This window comes from Acanthochromis polyacanthus, chromosome 17 (assembly GCF_021347895.1).
Source record: "Acanthochromis polyacanthus isolate Apoly-LR-REF ecotype Palm Island chromosome 17, KAUST_Apoly_ChrSc, whole genome shotgun sequence".
Classification (NCBI taxonomy): domain Eukaryota; kingdom Metazoa; phylum Chordata; class Actinopteri; family Pomacentridae; genus Acanthochromis; species Acanthochromis polyacanthus.
The window spans coordinates 30,149,576-30,165,757 of record NC_067129.1 but is presented as its reverse complement, the minus strand read 5'-3'; the positions used below and the strand labels follow the sequence as shown (position 1 = coordinate 30,165,757).

The following is a 16,182-nucleotide window of genomic DNA, read 5'->3' as shown; positions in this document are numbered from 1 at the left end:
GCACTTCCGTTTAAGGGGACCAGTATTGCTGTGTTTGGCTGAGCTTGTAACTGTTCACTTAATATGAGCTCACTGCTGTTTATAGATACAATGAGCAGACAGGTGCGAGCTGAACCTATATCTGGGCAGCTAACTGATGTGGAGGTTTATGGTTATTGGAGCTGCTCTTTATTTTTTGTGATTCATTACACTTATTTGAAATAGCTCTTATTCAGTGGCATAGTTTCTCTTATTAGACATGTTTGCAATATAGTATATGTGTTTACATGTATATTTGCAATGACAGTCACACTTGTCTGTATGCTGTTTATTACAGAAACCACACATGTCAATTGGAGAGATTAAATGGTCCTCATCAATTTCATGGTCGTCTGCATTCTAATCGATGCCCAAGGGCGAACACACTCTACCCAACCAGAGAATCTATAGAGATAGACGAGTCCTTCATAATATTGTGGTCCTTCGAGCCGGATAGGCGTTTACCCTTGAGATCATGGAGAGGACTTATGAAGCCTGGAGCGAAGACGTACGCCCCAGACGCCGCATCAAACCACCAAAGTACTTAGAAGATTATCAACTGAGCTATCGAAATCTCCAAGTCGGTGAGAGCTACCAGCACGACGAGGGAGCAGCTGAGACAGCCCCCCTCACCCCTCAAAGCCAGAGATCACTGGGTTACCTAGAAGACTACCAAGCCGGTAGGAACCGCTGGAACGAGGGAGCGGCCGAGACGACCCCTTCGTCTGCCAAACCCCACCTACATGGACTCAGCTAGACAGCTGCGAAAGGGGAGAGAGCCACGTCGTGGACATATATGACGATGAAGTGGAGGAGCAAGAGTGGGACCTGACGTTTTCACCAGAGAAAGGAGCCGAGGCAACACAGGAAGACAGTATGAGGGACTACATCGAGTCGATGATGGACAAACTCCACGAGATGTGGGAAGCACTGTCTGTTAGCCCCAACAGAGCTAAGCCACCACTAAGGAACACATCCAGTACGGCCCCCCCATGCCGATCTAGACACTTCCTGCCCATTAACCAGCCAGACCAGGAACGTGCCCAAACACTCCACCAGGGCAGACGGCTAAGCAATGACATCTCCTGTCCCCCAGCGCACCTACGATCAGCACAATCAGCAGGCCGTCAGCATGCACCGGAGCTAGATTACCAGCCTGCACTACACTCGACAGACCCACGCTCTGATCCCCCACCAGGCCACCAGTATCCAGCGAGATTAGAGCACCAGCCCAGGTACCGCCCACGTGACCCCTATGCCGCTCTCCCACGGAAGCACCAGTACACAGCAAGAGGAGAATACCAGCTAGTGCCCTCATCAGTAGACCCCCATCGAGTTCAGCGACCAGCCCCGCCCCTAAGTCGCCAGCTCCCAGTGGGGCCAAGACCACAGTCTGCGTGCCACTGCTCAGACCCCCTCCCAGCCCGTCGACCAGCCCCACTGCTGAGCAGTCATTATCCGGCGTGGCCAGAACACCAACCCTCGTTCTCATCACCAGGCGACACAGTGGAGCAGCAATATAGGGGGCCATGACCAACCATCCCAGACTTTGCTACTAGAGACCCGAGCGAGTTTGCACGCCTCAAGTTGTCACTAGAAAACCTCTTACCATCTAATGCTACGCAGCTGTTCAAGTACCAAGTCCTAGTTGATCACCTCAAGCTCGAAGAGGCCCGTCTGGTGGCCGACGCCTACCTGAACTCTCCCACGCCATACACCGACACCATGACAGCGCTGCACGACAAGTTTGGACAGCCCCACCAACTAGCACTAAGAAAGATCGCCAGCGTTCTGGAGGCCGCTGATATCCGCCGAGGCGACGGGGCGGCCTTCGAGAAGTTTGCGCTCCAAGTCCAGTCACTGGTAGGCATGCTGTCTACTTTGGGCCCAGAGGGGGAGACAGAACTGAGATGTGGCTTGCACGTTGCACGCCTCCTAAACAAGCTACCCCCAGAGATGAGGTCCGATTTCCGCCGCACAATGCTCCGCGGCCCAGGGGCCACGTACACCCTGTCAGAGTTCTCTGAATGGCTGAAGCAAGAGTCCTGGTGCCACGACTTCGACATGCAGTCCCCAAGTAAAGATTTAAAGCAGCGGCCACCCCCCAAAATGGGCAGATCTGCCACAGTTCTGCACGGCGCTGAAGGCGGAGACCAGTACGAGGCCACAGCCCCACGTGAGAAGGCGAGATCCAGAGTGTACTGCCCATTCTGTGAGAACTCCGAGCACTTCCTTAACCAGTGTAGCGATCTGAAGAAACTCACTAAAGACCAGATTACAGATTGGATCAGAACTAAAAGGAGGTGCTGGCGCTGTGGCCGATCTCACCAAGCCGCCCAGTGCGACCTCAAGAAGCCATGTGGCCTGTGCAAAGGTAAACACCTTGAGGTCCTGCATGAGGTAAACGTTAGGACTCTGAAAGATCCAGTGAGAGACGAGAGTTGCCCGACAGACGCCACCACCGAGGTGCTCTACCTGGACAAGCCAGTGGACTGCAAACGAGTCCTACTTAAAGTGGTCCGAGTAATTCTACACCACGGAGACCGTTCCCTCGACACCTATGCCCTCCTCGATGACGGATCGGAACGCACAATGCTTCTGCCAGCTGCAATCGAGAAGCTCGGTCTCCATGGAACGCCGGAAGCCCTGGCACTGCGCACGATCAGGCAGGATGTGCAGACACTGAAAGGGTCCTCTGTCTCGCTCTCCATATCCCCAGCCTCTAAGCCAAAGCAACGTTTCCTAATTAAAGGAGCCTTCACCTCAGGTCGCCTGGGACTAGCTGAGCAGTCCTACCCAGTGTCAAGCCTCAAGAAGAAGTGCGGTCACTTGGCCAAACTACCCATTCAACCGTTTGAATGAGTCAAGCCCCTCATCCTGATCGGAGCTGACCACCCCCACCTGATTACTCCGATGGAGCCGGTGAGGCTGGGACCTCTGGGCGGGCCAGCAGCTGTCCACACAAGACTGGGTTGGGCCCTACAGGGCCCCATCAGAGTACTGGAAGCCAACCTCCAACCACAGCAGTGCCTGTTGACGATAATGGAACCCCAAAACACTGCACTCATGAGAGATGTAGAGAGACTCTGGCAGGTCGACACATCACCATTTAAGAATGAAAGGACTGTTACGAGGTCACGCCAAGACCAGCAGGCATTGGATCTACTCAGTACCAGGACGACGCGCGTTCAGGTAAATGGCGTCCAGCGATACGCCACTCCCCTACTCCGTAAGAGCGACATGCCTCTCTTCCAAGCCCCAAAGGAAGCAGTGATGTCAAACCTGAGTGCGACGGAGAGACGATTGATCCGAGACCCTGAATCTGCCGCAGCTTACTGCAAGGAAATCGACAAGCTGGTTCAAGCAGGCGCGGTACAGAAGATCCGCATAGACAAGCTGACACAAGAGGAAGAGTGCTGGTTTATTCCCCACCACATGGTGCAACATAACAACAAAAGGCGCCTTGTGTTCAACTGCTCCTACGAGTATCGCGGCCTCAACCTTAACCAGTACCTGCTGCCCGGACCCACACTGGGAGCTTCTCTTCTCGGTGTCCCGTTGAGGTTTCGGGAACACGCCGTTGCTATTTCAGGTGACATCAAAGGTATGTTTCACCAGGTCCGCCTGCTACCTGAAGACAGGCGGCTCCTACGATTCGTGTGGCGAGACATGAGAAGAGAAGACCCGCCCGACATCTATGAGTGGCAGGTGCTTCCCTTTGGCACCACGTGCAGCCCGTGCTGTGCCACATTCGCACTGCAGCAGCATGTCACAGCTCACAGCATGCCCGAAGACATCGTTCGGTTCTCCGTGGAGAATTGTTTCTATGTAGACAACTGCCTACAGAGCGTGCCAAGTCCAGAGTGCGCCCGACAGCTAGTTGACCAGCTGAGAGAGTTACTGGTGTCCGGCGGGTTTGATCTGAGACAGTGGGCCAGTAACTTCCCATCAGTTGTTGCCCACCTGCCACAAGAAGCTAGATCCGACACCCAAGAACTGTGGCTCGCTCAAGAGAAGTCAGAAATGCCGGAGCCTATGCTTAGCCTGTCAAATGGGGCCTAGTTGTTTGAGATCCCAGGAGCAACCACCACCTAAATAAAAGCTTTAAGCAAACCAATGAAAAGTTAAAATGAGAAACTATATAAGTTAACCACATGATTATGCTTATGCTTGATGCAAGAATGATTTTAATAGGCTGATATATATTCTGGAAATGATGATTGCTATAGAAGAGAATGATTTAAAATAAGTTATTTGATCATACTAAGAAAAATGATTTAAAGAAGTGATTCAGTGTAACTAAGTGAGTTTTGACTTGAATTAATCTGTGCTGTTCTGAGCTGTGTGCAGGGCAAAAAGCAGAAGTCACCATGACACTGCAGAAAGGAGGACATTGAGGAAGTTCTGTGGCCAAATATGGTCTTGGCAACATGTCTCAAGCAATGTGTGTGTGTGTTAACAACGGAAGGTGGATGCTGTGTACTTGCTGGAAAAACATGATGTGTAATAGGAAGAAGGTTGTGTCTTAAACCTATGAATTAATTAATTGGGCGTACCTACTAGTTAGAATTGTATGTGAAAATGTGTATGTGCTAAGCTGAAGTCGAGCTAGGGTATAAAACCCAGAGACACAGACACTGAGTTCGGAGTTCTCCCCCAGAGGGGAGAGATGCTGCTCGCCGGAGAGCATCGCCAGAGTTCTGAAGAATCTTCACCGGACCCTTTTGCCCAAGAGACGTGAAGACAACGCAGGACTTAGGCTCCAGAGTTCGCTGAGAACATCGTTGGAGGCAAAGTCTTTTTCTGACTTTGTTCAACAAGCGAGGACCACACTCTGCTGAAAGGAGAGTCCTGAGAGGTCTACAGTTGTCCAAAGAGATGAAGAGAGGCAAGCACCTACGACATCCAGAGAGGCACAGGAGGCAGCAGCAGAGGGCTGCTCCACTCCAGGGGCTGGAGGACCCAGTGACCCACCACAGCCTGATGAGACGGGGGCTTTCCACCACCACCATCCAACTGAGAAGACAGCTGAGACGCCCGCACTTGTGTTCCAGCTGCTACTAAAGATAACTGCCAGACCAACGATTGGCTATCGGGACCTCTCCACTCCCCCTGCCTAGGAAGAACACCCTCCATCCACAAAGAAGACTTCGTACTGAGTCTACTGGTCGATCGAGTGGCTCTCCCAGATGCAGATCAAGACCGGGCGTGGCAGCTAAGGCCTGGCTGTCCGCTCTCTCTCCTAAATTTACTAATTAGAGAAGATTCTTAGCTACGCTCAGCTTAGTTTAGTTTAGTTTAGTAAGAAATAATCAGAAATAATTAAATTGTTTAATCATGAATTAATGCTGTGCCCCTGCTAATAATTGCTTAATAAAACGCTATATTGCATTTAAAGAGAAGTCTAATGAAATGATTATGATTCACCTATTCTGCATAGTGGTAAAAAGTTAAGTTGATTGTGTGCATTAAATCTAATGGTTCTTAAAGGTTACTTTAATCCAACTAGTTATTTAAACATTACCCCTGAGGTTAGTTATCCAAACCTCTAAAACGAACCTAGGAATATCAACAAGTGCCACAGTTTTAAGAGGAAAGCTGTCGTTAACAAACGTGGTCAATAAATCAATTCTACTACTTAGGTGGGCTGCTTAGTAAGAGAGTATTTATTGGAGTAAGAGGGGTAAGACGTTTGGAAGAAGACAGTTAGGACCTAGGCGAGTATCCCTCGACACCAGCTTAATTATTCTGCTGAAACCTGTTAGGTGGAATACTAATAGGCAGATAGAATCTAACCCTTTAAACGGAGAGCTGGTCCTGATTTAACCTGAGGCAAGGGTTAAAGAAGATTATACTGACCGACAAGCCTCACATTGCACTGCAACACAGACACGTTGGGCTACAAACACAGAACAGTTGAGTATGCAGCCCTCACCATGAGGAACGTCTATAGGGTGTTAGCGAGCCAGTACGACCCCCTGGGCTTCATCTTGCCCTACACGACAAGAGCAAAGATAATTGTGCGCTGCCTCTGGGACAAGAACCGAGAGAGGGATGATCCACTCCTCCCCGAGGAGCTAGCTGAAGCCTGGAAGGACTGGGAGGGAGAGCTGACGTCCCTGCCCAACGTGTGCCTGCCCAGACCATATGTGCCATTGTAGCACTTGAATAAGTGATATGCTAAACAATGTCCAAATATTGCTAAAACGTTTATAATTAATTGTTTAATGCTAAAAGTTCAACTGTTTATTTTATGATGTAATTATACATCTGCACCACTAGGTGGCAGTCACACCCAACAGGTTGTTTTCTCTGAAGACCAGTGATTGGTCAAGGCTGTTCCTGTTTGAAAAAATGTGCTCGGGCTTTAGCCGCGCTGAAAAAATGCAACAGGAGAAATATGCTGCAATAAACCTTTTGAGGAAATCAAGAATAGACTCGTTTTTTTCTACACCAAGTGGTTCTGAAGTGGTGTAACATTTGGAGGTCCCACCGAGATGTATTTTTTTGGATTACCTCATGGAGAGAGAGACTGAAAATAAAGCAACAAAAAGACGGTAAAAAGTGTGCCAGAGCGAGAGGCTAACGGCTAAGCTATAACATAAGCCTAGCTAGTGTGACACAAACCGTGTTGTTTTTTTTGGTCATATTCATTGGAAAAGGACATTTTGCAAGCATGTCTGAGCACCGTGAAGAGTTTATGTTGTAACTGGAGCAGAAAATATGCGGACTATATGTACAAGAACTGCTAAGAGTATGTGAACTTTGTAATATCACTGCAAAAGACAATGAAAATATCAAGAGTAAAAGTCGCAGAGCTCTTGTTAAGCTCATAATTGAATTTTGTGATGGAGATGAGCTTTTACAAAGTGAAGACGAGGGCATGTCTGTGCTATTGGAGTTAAATGATGTGCTGGACGCGCTGATATTGGCACGGTCATCAGCTGTCGGTGCAGGAACAGCAGCCCAGGCGACCCCGGAGACTGCACGCACGGAGCAGCTCGCCACAGCGGACCAGGCGCCGGGTGAGGACCGACCTACAGCGGCGGAGGCGTCGCTGGAGCAGCACCACGAGGCCCCCAGGACGATGCGAGACAGCGGGACTCAGCGCAGAGGGAGAGACTCTATCAATAACAACAGCTGCTGTAATGCTTCTTCAGTTGGATTCCGCAAAGATTTCAGGATTAATGGTCACGTGAGTGAATCAACATCTAGAGAGACCTTCAGTAGTTTGGAGCACCAGATTGAAAGTGGCTTGAGAAAGGGCTACCCTGAAACTGAGATAGTGGAGGCGGTGGTTCGTGCCATAAGCCCTGGACTGAAGCTAAGGAGCTATTTAGAAGGAAAAGCAGACCTCACTTTGACCAACCTGAGACAAATACTAAGAGCTCATTATGCTGAGACAGATGCAACTGTGTTATATCAACAGCTTACCAAAGCAACACAGGCAGCAAATGAGACACCTCTTGAGTTTCTGATTAGAGTGCTGGATTTACGTCAGAAAATCCTTTTTGCATCAGAACGTACTCAGTCTAGCCTGAAATACAACAAAGAGCTTGTTCGAAGTCAATGTTTTCAGTCAATTATGACAGGACTGTTAAATGACAATGTGAGAGCAGAAATGAGGATTTATTTACAGGATCAAAATAGTAGTGATGAGCTACTGTTAATGAAAATGCAAACTGCACAATACAATGAAAGTGAGAGAGCTCTTAAAACAAAAGCAAATAAGTCAGCTTTTAGAGCAGGACTAAATGCAGTTGAACAGACTGATACAGTGAATGACTCCTGTATTAGCCAACCTGTAGCGAAATCAAACAAACCCACCAAAGACAACTCATTATTTTCTAAACTAGAAGAAAGTAATTCTGCAATCAGAGAGCTTACAGGTCAGGTAGCTTCACTTGTGCAGACTGTTCAACGTGACATTAAACATGATGGTGACAAGCCAAATAAAACATACAAAAAGCCAATTCAGAGGCAGAAAAGACAATGTTCGGCATGTCAACAAGAGAACAAGGACTGTAACCATTGTTTCAAATGTGGTAGTGATTCTCACTGGGCAAAAGGATGTAGAGTAGGAGGGAATCAGAAGCAGGGAAACTGGCGGAGGCTGTGACTGTGGGACAAGCCGCAGCTCCAAAACCAAAGTCCCAAAATGGCAGAATCCCCAAAGCATCCAATGTCCCACAAACAGAGTTAAGCCAAAACAAGCAAAAAGTGTTACAAAATACTGAAATGTTAAATGCCAAAACTAGAGATGAACAGTACAGCAGGTTTAACCCTTGTACAAAACGCAAAAGAGTTGCACAGCTAGTAGGCAAAAAGTGTCTAGTTTGGTGTAAAATGAACAAGTGTAAAACTCAAGCACTATGGGACACAGGTGCCCAAGTTTCAATAATGAGTGCACTGTGGAAGTCAAATAACTTACCTGATTTGAAAATTCATCCAATCAGTGATTTACTAAGCGGTGATGAGCTTCTAGATCTGAGAGCAGTAAATGGATCTGAAATCCCCTTTCAAGGCTGGGTAGAAGTTAGCCTTAGCCTTTGTGATTCAAAAGGTAAAGCGTCAGCTCAGGATGAAGTTCTAGTCCCAATCTTAGTGAGTCGTGACATCATGCAAAAACCAATAATAGGGTTTAATGCCATTGAAGAACTGCTTAAGCAAAATCCTACTCAGTCTAGTGACACAGTGTCTTTACTGAGAAGTTCACTAAAAGTTGGAGCAGGAAAAGCAGAGGCACTTTTAAATCTTATTCAGACAACTGCTGATGACACAATTACCTATCCAGTCAGAACAGGACGCACAGCCGTTGTAGTGCCAAGTGGACAATTACACTGCATTAGCTGTCCTATCAGAACAGACTTAAAAGTAAAAACTGAAATGCTTTTTGAGCCAGATGAAAACTTAAATTTAGACGAAGGACTAAAGTTTAACTGCCAGTTAATAAGTGTTTCAGGCCCTACTCGAAAAGCTAAGATTCATGTCACAAATACGACAAAACATGACATTATTTTGCCAGCAAAGACTTTAATAGGCAGCATTGAGAGGGCAACACATTGCTTTTCAGTGAATCTTGACCAAAGTCAGGTTAGTTCAGTTGTAGCTGAAAACCACCCAAACTCACCTAGCTCACCTGAGAAGACTTGGGACCCCCCCCGTCAATTTGGGTCACCTTACCTCGGAACAGCTGGCTGCTGTCATGGAGATGCTTAGGGAGGAGTCAAGTGCATTTGCCAAGCACAAAGATGAAGTAGGCTACATCAAAAACTTAAAAATGGACATTAAGCTGACCGATGAGATTCCTGTAGCAAAAGCCTACAATGCAGTACCTCGTGCTCTTTATGATGAAGTGAAAAATCACATCCAGGACTTGTTGAATAAAGGTTTTATTCGCAAATCAACCTCACCTTATGCTTCTCCAGTGGTGTGCGTAAGAAAACGTGATGGAAGTCTGAGACTCTGTATTGACTATAGGGGCCTCAATAGGAAAACCATCCCAGACAGGCATCCTATACCACGCATTCAGGAAATACTTGATGGACTTGGCGGCAACATGTGGTTTAGTGTGCTTGACCAAGGCAAAGCGTATCATCAAGGTGAAATCAGCAATGACTCAAGAAAATACACAGCATTTACAACGCCTTGGGGACTGTACGAATGGAACAGAATTCCATTCGGTCTCACCAATGCACCCTCAGCGTTTCAGCGCAGTATGGAGGAGAGTCTGGAAGGTCTAAGGGACAAAATCTGTACTCCATACTTGGATGATGTTTTAGTGTACAGTCGAACATTTGAACAACACATTGAGGACTTAAGATCTGTTCTCAAGCGGCAGCAAGCTTGGGGAATAAAACTGAGACCTGACAAATGTGACTTGTTTAAAAATGAGGTCCGTTATGTGGGCAAAATAATTTCGGCACAAGGTTATAAAATGGACAATAAGGAGGTACAAGCAGTACAAGCCCTCAAAAACACCCCTCCAACAAACATCAAAGAACTCCGCAAACTATTAGGGTTCTTAGGGTATTACAGAAGCTATGTACAGGATTTTTCAAGACATGCAAAGTGTTTGTATGGTTTGCTTTCATCCGAAGCTCAAGACTCACAACCACAGGTACGGTCGGCTAAGGCAGGACACCCTGCACCCACCCAGAAGATTGTGTGGACTACCACTCATCAAAAAGCACTCGACTACTTGGTAGATGTTTTGACTAATCCACCTGTTATAGCTTACCCCAGGTTTGAGGATCCTTTTATTCTCCATATTGATGCATCGGAGGAAGGGCTTGGTGCAGTTTTGTACCAGAGACAGGAGAGTAAATTACGAGTGGTCGGCTATGGATCAAGGACATTAACACAGGCTGAGAAAAACTACAGATTGCATTCAGGGAAACTTGAGTTTCTGGCACTTAAGTGGGCCGTCACAGAGCGCTTCAGAGACTACTTGTTTTATGCTTCATCAGTGACAGTCTATAGCGATAATAATCCTGTGACCTATGTTTTAAGCACAGCCAAATTGAATGCAACCGGACACAGATGGGTTTCCGAGTTGGCTGACTTTAACATAACACTGAAATACAGACCTGGGAAAAGTAATGTTGATGCTGACTTTTTGTCCAGATCACCAGCCAGTATGGACTCCTACATGGCAGAGTGTACTGAGCAGTGTTCACCTGAAGTGCTGAATGCTATACTGAACGCTGTTGAAATACAGAAAGAGCAAAACGTGGACTGGATCTCTGCAGTGACTTGTAACCCACAGGTAAATGAGATCCAAGTGGACAATACACTGGATGTGGAAATCACAAAACAGGAACTGTTACAGGCTCAGTTGCAGGACCCAGCCATTGCTCATGTCCTCAGTCTAAAGAAAGCAGGAGACAACTTTGACAAAGCATCAGTGAACAAGGACTCTAAGGTGAAACAGTTGCTGCATGAGTGGAAAAAGCTTTTTGTTTCTGATGAAGGGTTGTTGATGAGAAAAACTGTAACTTATACTCAAATTGTACTCCCGGAGTCATACAAAGAACTTGTGTACAAATACCTTCATTGTGAAATGGGTCACCTCGGAGTAGACCGTGTAATGAACTTAGCAAGAAGTAGGTTTTATTGGCCTAATATGCTGAAAGACATTGAGTTTTTCATTACAAAGGTATGCAAATGCAACATCCAGAAGAAACCTACAGTTCAGAGTAGGGCTCCTATGTGTCATGTACCCGCTACTGCACCTTTTGAAATGGTTTCTATAGATTATCTTCACCTTGAAAAAAGCAGGGGAGGGTATGAGTATATCTTGGTGATACATGACAACTTCACAAAGTTTGCCCAAGCTTATCCTACTCGTAACAAATCTGGCAAAACTGCTGCAGATAAGATTTTCAATGATTTCTCTTTAAAGTATAATTTTCCTTGCAAACTACACCATGACCAAGGTAGGGAATTTGAGAATCAGTTATTCAAACAGCTTCAAAAGTATACAGGAGTGGCTAATTCAAAAACTACACCATACCATCCACAGGGGAACCCAGCGGAAAGGTTCAATCGTACCTTGCTTTCTATGCTGCGGACCCTAGATGAGGAAAAGAAAGGAAACTGGAGTGACTATGTAAACAAAGTTGTTCATGCGTATAATTGTACAACTAGTGAATCAACAGGTTACTCACCCTTTTACTTACTTTTTGGTAGACATCCACGTCTTCCGATAGATTTAATTTTTGGACTTGAAGAGACAAATGAATGTAAAACACATGAGGAATATGCTCAAAAGTGGCAACGACAGATGAAAGAGGCATATGACATTGCATCCAAAAACATTGGAAAGAGCCTCGCAAGAGGAAAGTCACATTACGATCGAAAGAGACAAAGCGTTGTACTCTCACCTGGGGACAGGGTTCTAGTCAGGAACATGTCTGAGAGGGGAGGCCCAGGAAAGTTGCGCTCATATTGGGAGGATCGGGTTCATGTAGTGATCTCTCAAAAGGGTGATAACAGCCCTGTTTATGAGGTAAAACCTGAGTGTGGTACAGGACGTGGTCGTATCCTGCATCGTAACATGTTAATGCCCTGTAATGCTTTGCCACTTCCCCAAGTCACCAGGACTGAGCCAAGTACCTCTAAGCCAAAACACAAACGAAAGGACAAAGACATGAGAAACAGCTCTGAGTATGAGGAAAGCTCAGATGATGATGAACAATGTTGGACTCAAAGAGTAAGGTGCCGCCGCCACCATCAGCCTACAAAGGACTCTGGGGTACCTATACCCTTTCCCGGACCTGACCAAACCAATGAGCCACAAAACCCTGATGATGCTCAGGAGCAAGCAGTGAACAACCATGAGCTCAGAGCAGAGGCTGAGGAGTTCCATGTGGACATTGGAAACGAACAAACCGATACAGACGTGAACATTTCAGAACCAGTCGAGACTGTGTCTTTGCCAGCAAAATCCATTGAAATGGGCACAGAACAGTTGGATACGGTACTGAGACGATCTCAAAGAGAGCGACGTCCAAGAGAGACTTTGACTTATGATGCACTTGGTCAGCCAGGTCAGAGAGTCATTGGTCTCGCCGCTAATCCGCTGTACGCCAATGCAGTGACCCCGTTATATGGACAGTTTGGAATACCTTGGATAGCTCCACAGATACCTTACTATCCAGCATATGTGCCAGTGGGTTATTATTGAACTGTGACATCGACATTTGTTTGAACCGGTTATTCTCTCATTCTGTTAAAATGTGAAATGTATGGGTAAATGCCATGATGATTACTGTGACATATGCATTTGAAACTTCAAATTTTTGAGATGGTAAATGACAAAAATTGGGTTAAGTGACATTTGGAATATTGATATGTCTAAAGAAGGTTATTATCTAAATGAAGAGGCTCCGGAGTAGAATTAAGTGATAATGACACCTGTTTAGAGTAAATTAATGCTAGTAATATTGGGATAAACTAAACATGGTTATAGGCTTGATGTTTTTATGCCATGAAAAACGTGATTATATCACCTAAGGTTCCTATGGCAAAAGTGATCTCCATGCACTGTCAAATTGTTTACTCTAATCCTAGTTTAAACCAATCTTAAAGTCACGTGTAACAGACATTTCATGTTCTTATTTAGCTAATGTTAGGGACAACATTTGTTTAGCAGGGGAGGATTGTAGCACTTGAATAAGTGATATGCTAAACAATGTCCAAATATTGCTAAAACGTTTATAATTAATTGTTTAATGCTAAAAGTTCAACTGTTTATTTTATGATGTAATTATACATCTGCACCACTAGGTGGCAGCCACACCCAACAGGTTGTTTTCTCTGAAGACCAGTGATTGGTCAAGGCTGTTCCTGTTTGAAAAAATGTGCTCGGGCTTTAGCCGCGCTGAAAAAATGCAACAGGAGAAATATGCTGCAATAAACCTTTTGAGGAAATCAAGAATAGACTCGTTTTTTTCTACACCAAGTGGTTCTGAAGTGGTGTAACACCATCAGATATCAGCCAGTCCCGGGTTGCCAGGTCCCTCCATGTATTCTGTGACGCTTCAGAACAGGCCTACGGTTCGGTTGCTTACCTGCGGACTGAGGAAGAGTCGGGCAATGTCCATCTGGCCTTCGTCATGGCGAGATCCAGGGTCGCCCCTGTCAAGTGGGGCCTAGTTATTTGAGATCCCAGGAGCAACCACCACCTAAATAAAAGCTTTAAGCAGACCAATGAAAAGTTAAAATGAGAAACTATATAAGTTAACCACATGATTATGCTTATGTTTGATGCAAGAATGATTTTAATAGGCTGATATATAGTCTGGAAATGATGATTGCTATAGAAGAGAATGATTTAAAATAAGTTATTTGATCATGCTAAGAAAAATGATTTAAAGAAGTGATTCAGTGTAACTAAGTGAGTTTTGAATGGAAGTAATCTGTGCTGTTCTGAGCTGTATGCAGACAGGATGGGAAAAGCAGAAGTCTCCTCAGAAATGAGGAACTTGGAGTTTCCACAGGATGACAGGATGGGCTCAGGCCTACATTGTCATGACAACTGAAGTGTGTGTAACAAGTGGATGTGTTAACAGAAAAGATGGAAAGAATGATGTATGCGTGATAGGAAGAAGGTTGTGTCTTAAACCTATGAATTAATTACCTGGGCGTACCTATTAGTTAGAATTGTGTGTGAAAATGTGTATGTGCTAAGCTGAAGTCGAGCTAGGGTATAAAACCCAGAGACACAGACACTGAATTGGGAGTTCTCCCCCGGAGGGGAGAGATGCTGCTCGCCGGAGCTGCCGGAGAGCATCGCCAGAGTTCTGAAGAGTCGACACCGGACCCTTTTGCCCAAGAGACGTGAAGACAACGCAGGACTTAGGCTCCAGAGATCGCTGAGAACATCGTTGGAAGCAAAGTTGTTCTAACTTTGTTCAACAAGCGAAGACCACACTCTGCCAGACGGAGAGTCCTGAGAGGTCTGCAGTTTTCCAAACAGATGAAGAGAGGCAAGCACCCATGGCATCCAGAGAGGCACAGGAGGCAGCAGCAGAGGGCTGCTCCACTCCAGGGGCTGGAGGACCCAGTGACCCACCACAGCCTGATGAGACGGGGGCTTTCCACCACCACCATCCGACTGAGAAGACAGCTGAGACGCCCACACTTGTGTTCCAGCTGCTACTAAAGATAACTGCCAGACCAACGATTGGCTATCGGGACCTCTCCACTCCCCCTGCCTATGAAGAACACCCTCTGCCCACAAAGAAGACTTCGTACCGAGTCTGCTGGTCCACGGAGGAGTTCAACTAGACGCAGGTCAAGACCGGGCGTGGCAGCTAAGGCCTGGCTGTCCGCTCTCTCTCCTAAATTTACTAATTAGAGAAGATTCTCAGGTACGCTCAGCTTAGTTTAGTTTAGTTTGAAATAATCAGAAATAATTAAATTCTTTAATCATGAATTGATGCTGTGCCCTTGCTAAAAATTGCTTAATAAAACGCTATATTGCATTTAAAGAGAAGTCTAATGAAATGATTATGATTCACTTATTCTGCATAGTGGTAAAAAGTTAAGTTGATTGTGTGCATTAAATCTAATGGTTCTTAAAGGTTACTTTAATCCAACTAGTTATTTAAACATTACCCCTGAGGTTAGTTTTCCAAACCTCTAAAACGAACCTAGGAATATCAACAAGTGCCACAGTTTTAAGAGGAAAGCTGTCGTTAACAAACGTGTTCAATAAATCAATTCTACTACTTAGGAGGGCTGCTTAGTAAGAGAGTATTTATTGGAGTAAGAGGGGTAAGACGTTTGGAAGAAGACAGTTAGGACCTAGGCGAGTATTCCTCGACACCAGCTTAATTATTCTGCTGAAACCTGTTAGGTGGAATACTAATAGGCAGATAGAATCTAACCCTTTAAACGGAGAGCTGGTCCTGATTTAACCTGAGGCAAGGGTTAAAAAAGGCTATACTGAACGACACCCCCAAGAGAATCCTTTCCATGCCACGGCTGGAGCTCTGCGCAGCAGTCACTGGGGCTCAGCTAGCCAAGTTAGTGAGCGAGGAGCTGACTCTGAAGATCGACCAGACTGTGCTGTGGAGTGACTCTACCACGGTGTTAATGTGGCTCAAGTCTGAATCCTGTCACTTCAAAGTTTTTGTAGGCACACGGGTGGCTGAAATCCACAGCCTTACTGACCCCAGAGCATGGCGGTACGTAGACACGAATAACAACCCTGCGGATGACGTCACAAGAGGCAAGACCCTACACGACCTCATCAAACCTAATCGGTGGAGCCAGGGACCAGAATTCCTTCTCCAGAGTCCTCAGCACTGGCCAGTGAAACCTGACACCGTACCTGAGGAGGACACATCGGAGGTCCAGAAGTCCACCTTCTGCGGGGCCCTGGTGACAGTGCCCACCCAGCCTACGCCCGACGTGATGCCGCATGCCACATGGAGACAGCTTGTGGAGGCTACAGTCCAGGAGCAAAACGGGGCGGCCAGCGATGGCACACCACCCACGGCAGCCAGCTATGAGCGTGCTGAGACCTTTCTCTTCAAGACAGTCCAACAGGAGAGCTTCTCAGAGGAACTGCGCTTGTTAAGGTCAGGGAAACCGGTCTCGTCTACAAGCCGTCTGCTCACACTCTCCCCCGAGCTCGACGGTACAAGCGGACTA

At 46.3% G+C, this 16,182-nt stretch overlaps 1 protein-coding gene across 2 annotated transcripts; it reads left to right on the top strand.

Annotated features, from left to right (window-relative positions):
* The first annotated feature begins 224 nt into the window (after positions 1-224).
* On the top strand, positions 225-15,455 carry LOC127530664 (uncharacterized). 2 transcript variants are annotated; one of them, XM_051938018.1, is made up of 2 exons: positions 225-4,876; positions 14,481-15,455. In XM_051938018.1, exon 1 carries the CDS (start codon positions 2,932-2,934, stop codon positions 4,078-4,080), a length of 1,149 nt encoding a protein of 382 aa, XP_051793978.1. In that variant the 5' UTR covers positions 225-2,931; the 3' UTR covers positions 4,081-4,876; positions 14,481-15,455. Both variants share the same exon structure in this region, with proteins under 2 accessions (XP_051793978.1, XP_051793979.1).
* Positions 15,456-16,182: the final 727 nt, after the last annotated feature.

Coding starts and splice junctions, on each gene's coding strand:
- LOC127530664 (XM_051938018.1), top strand. CDS start 2,932: ATGGAGCCGGTGAGGCTGGGACCTCTGGGCGGGCCAGCAGCTGTCCAC.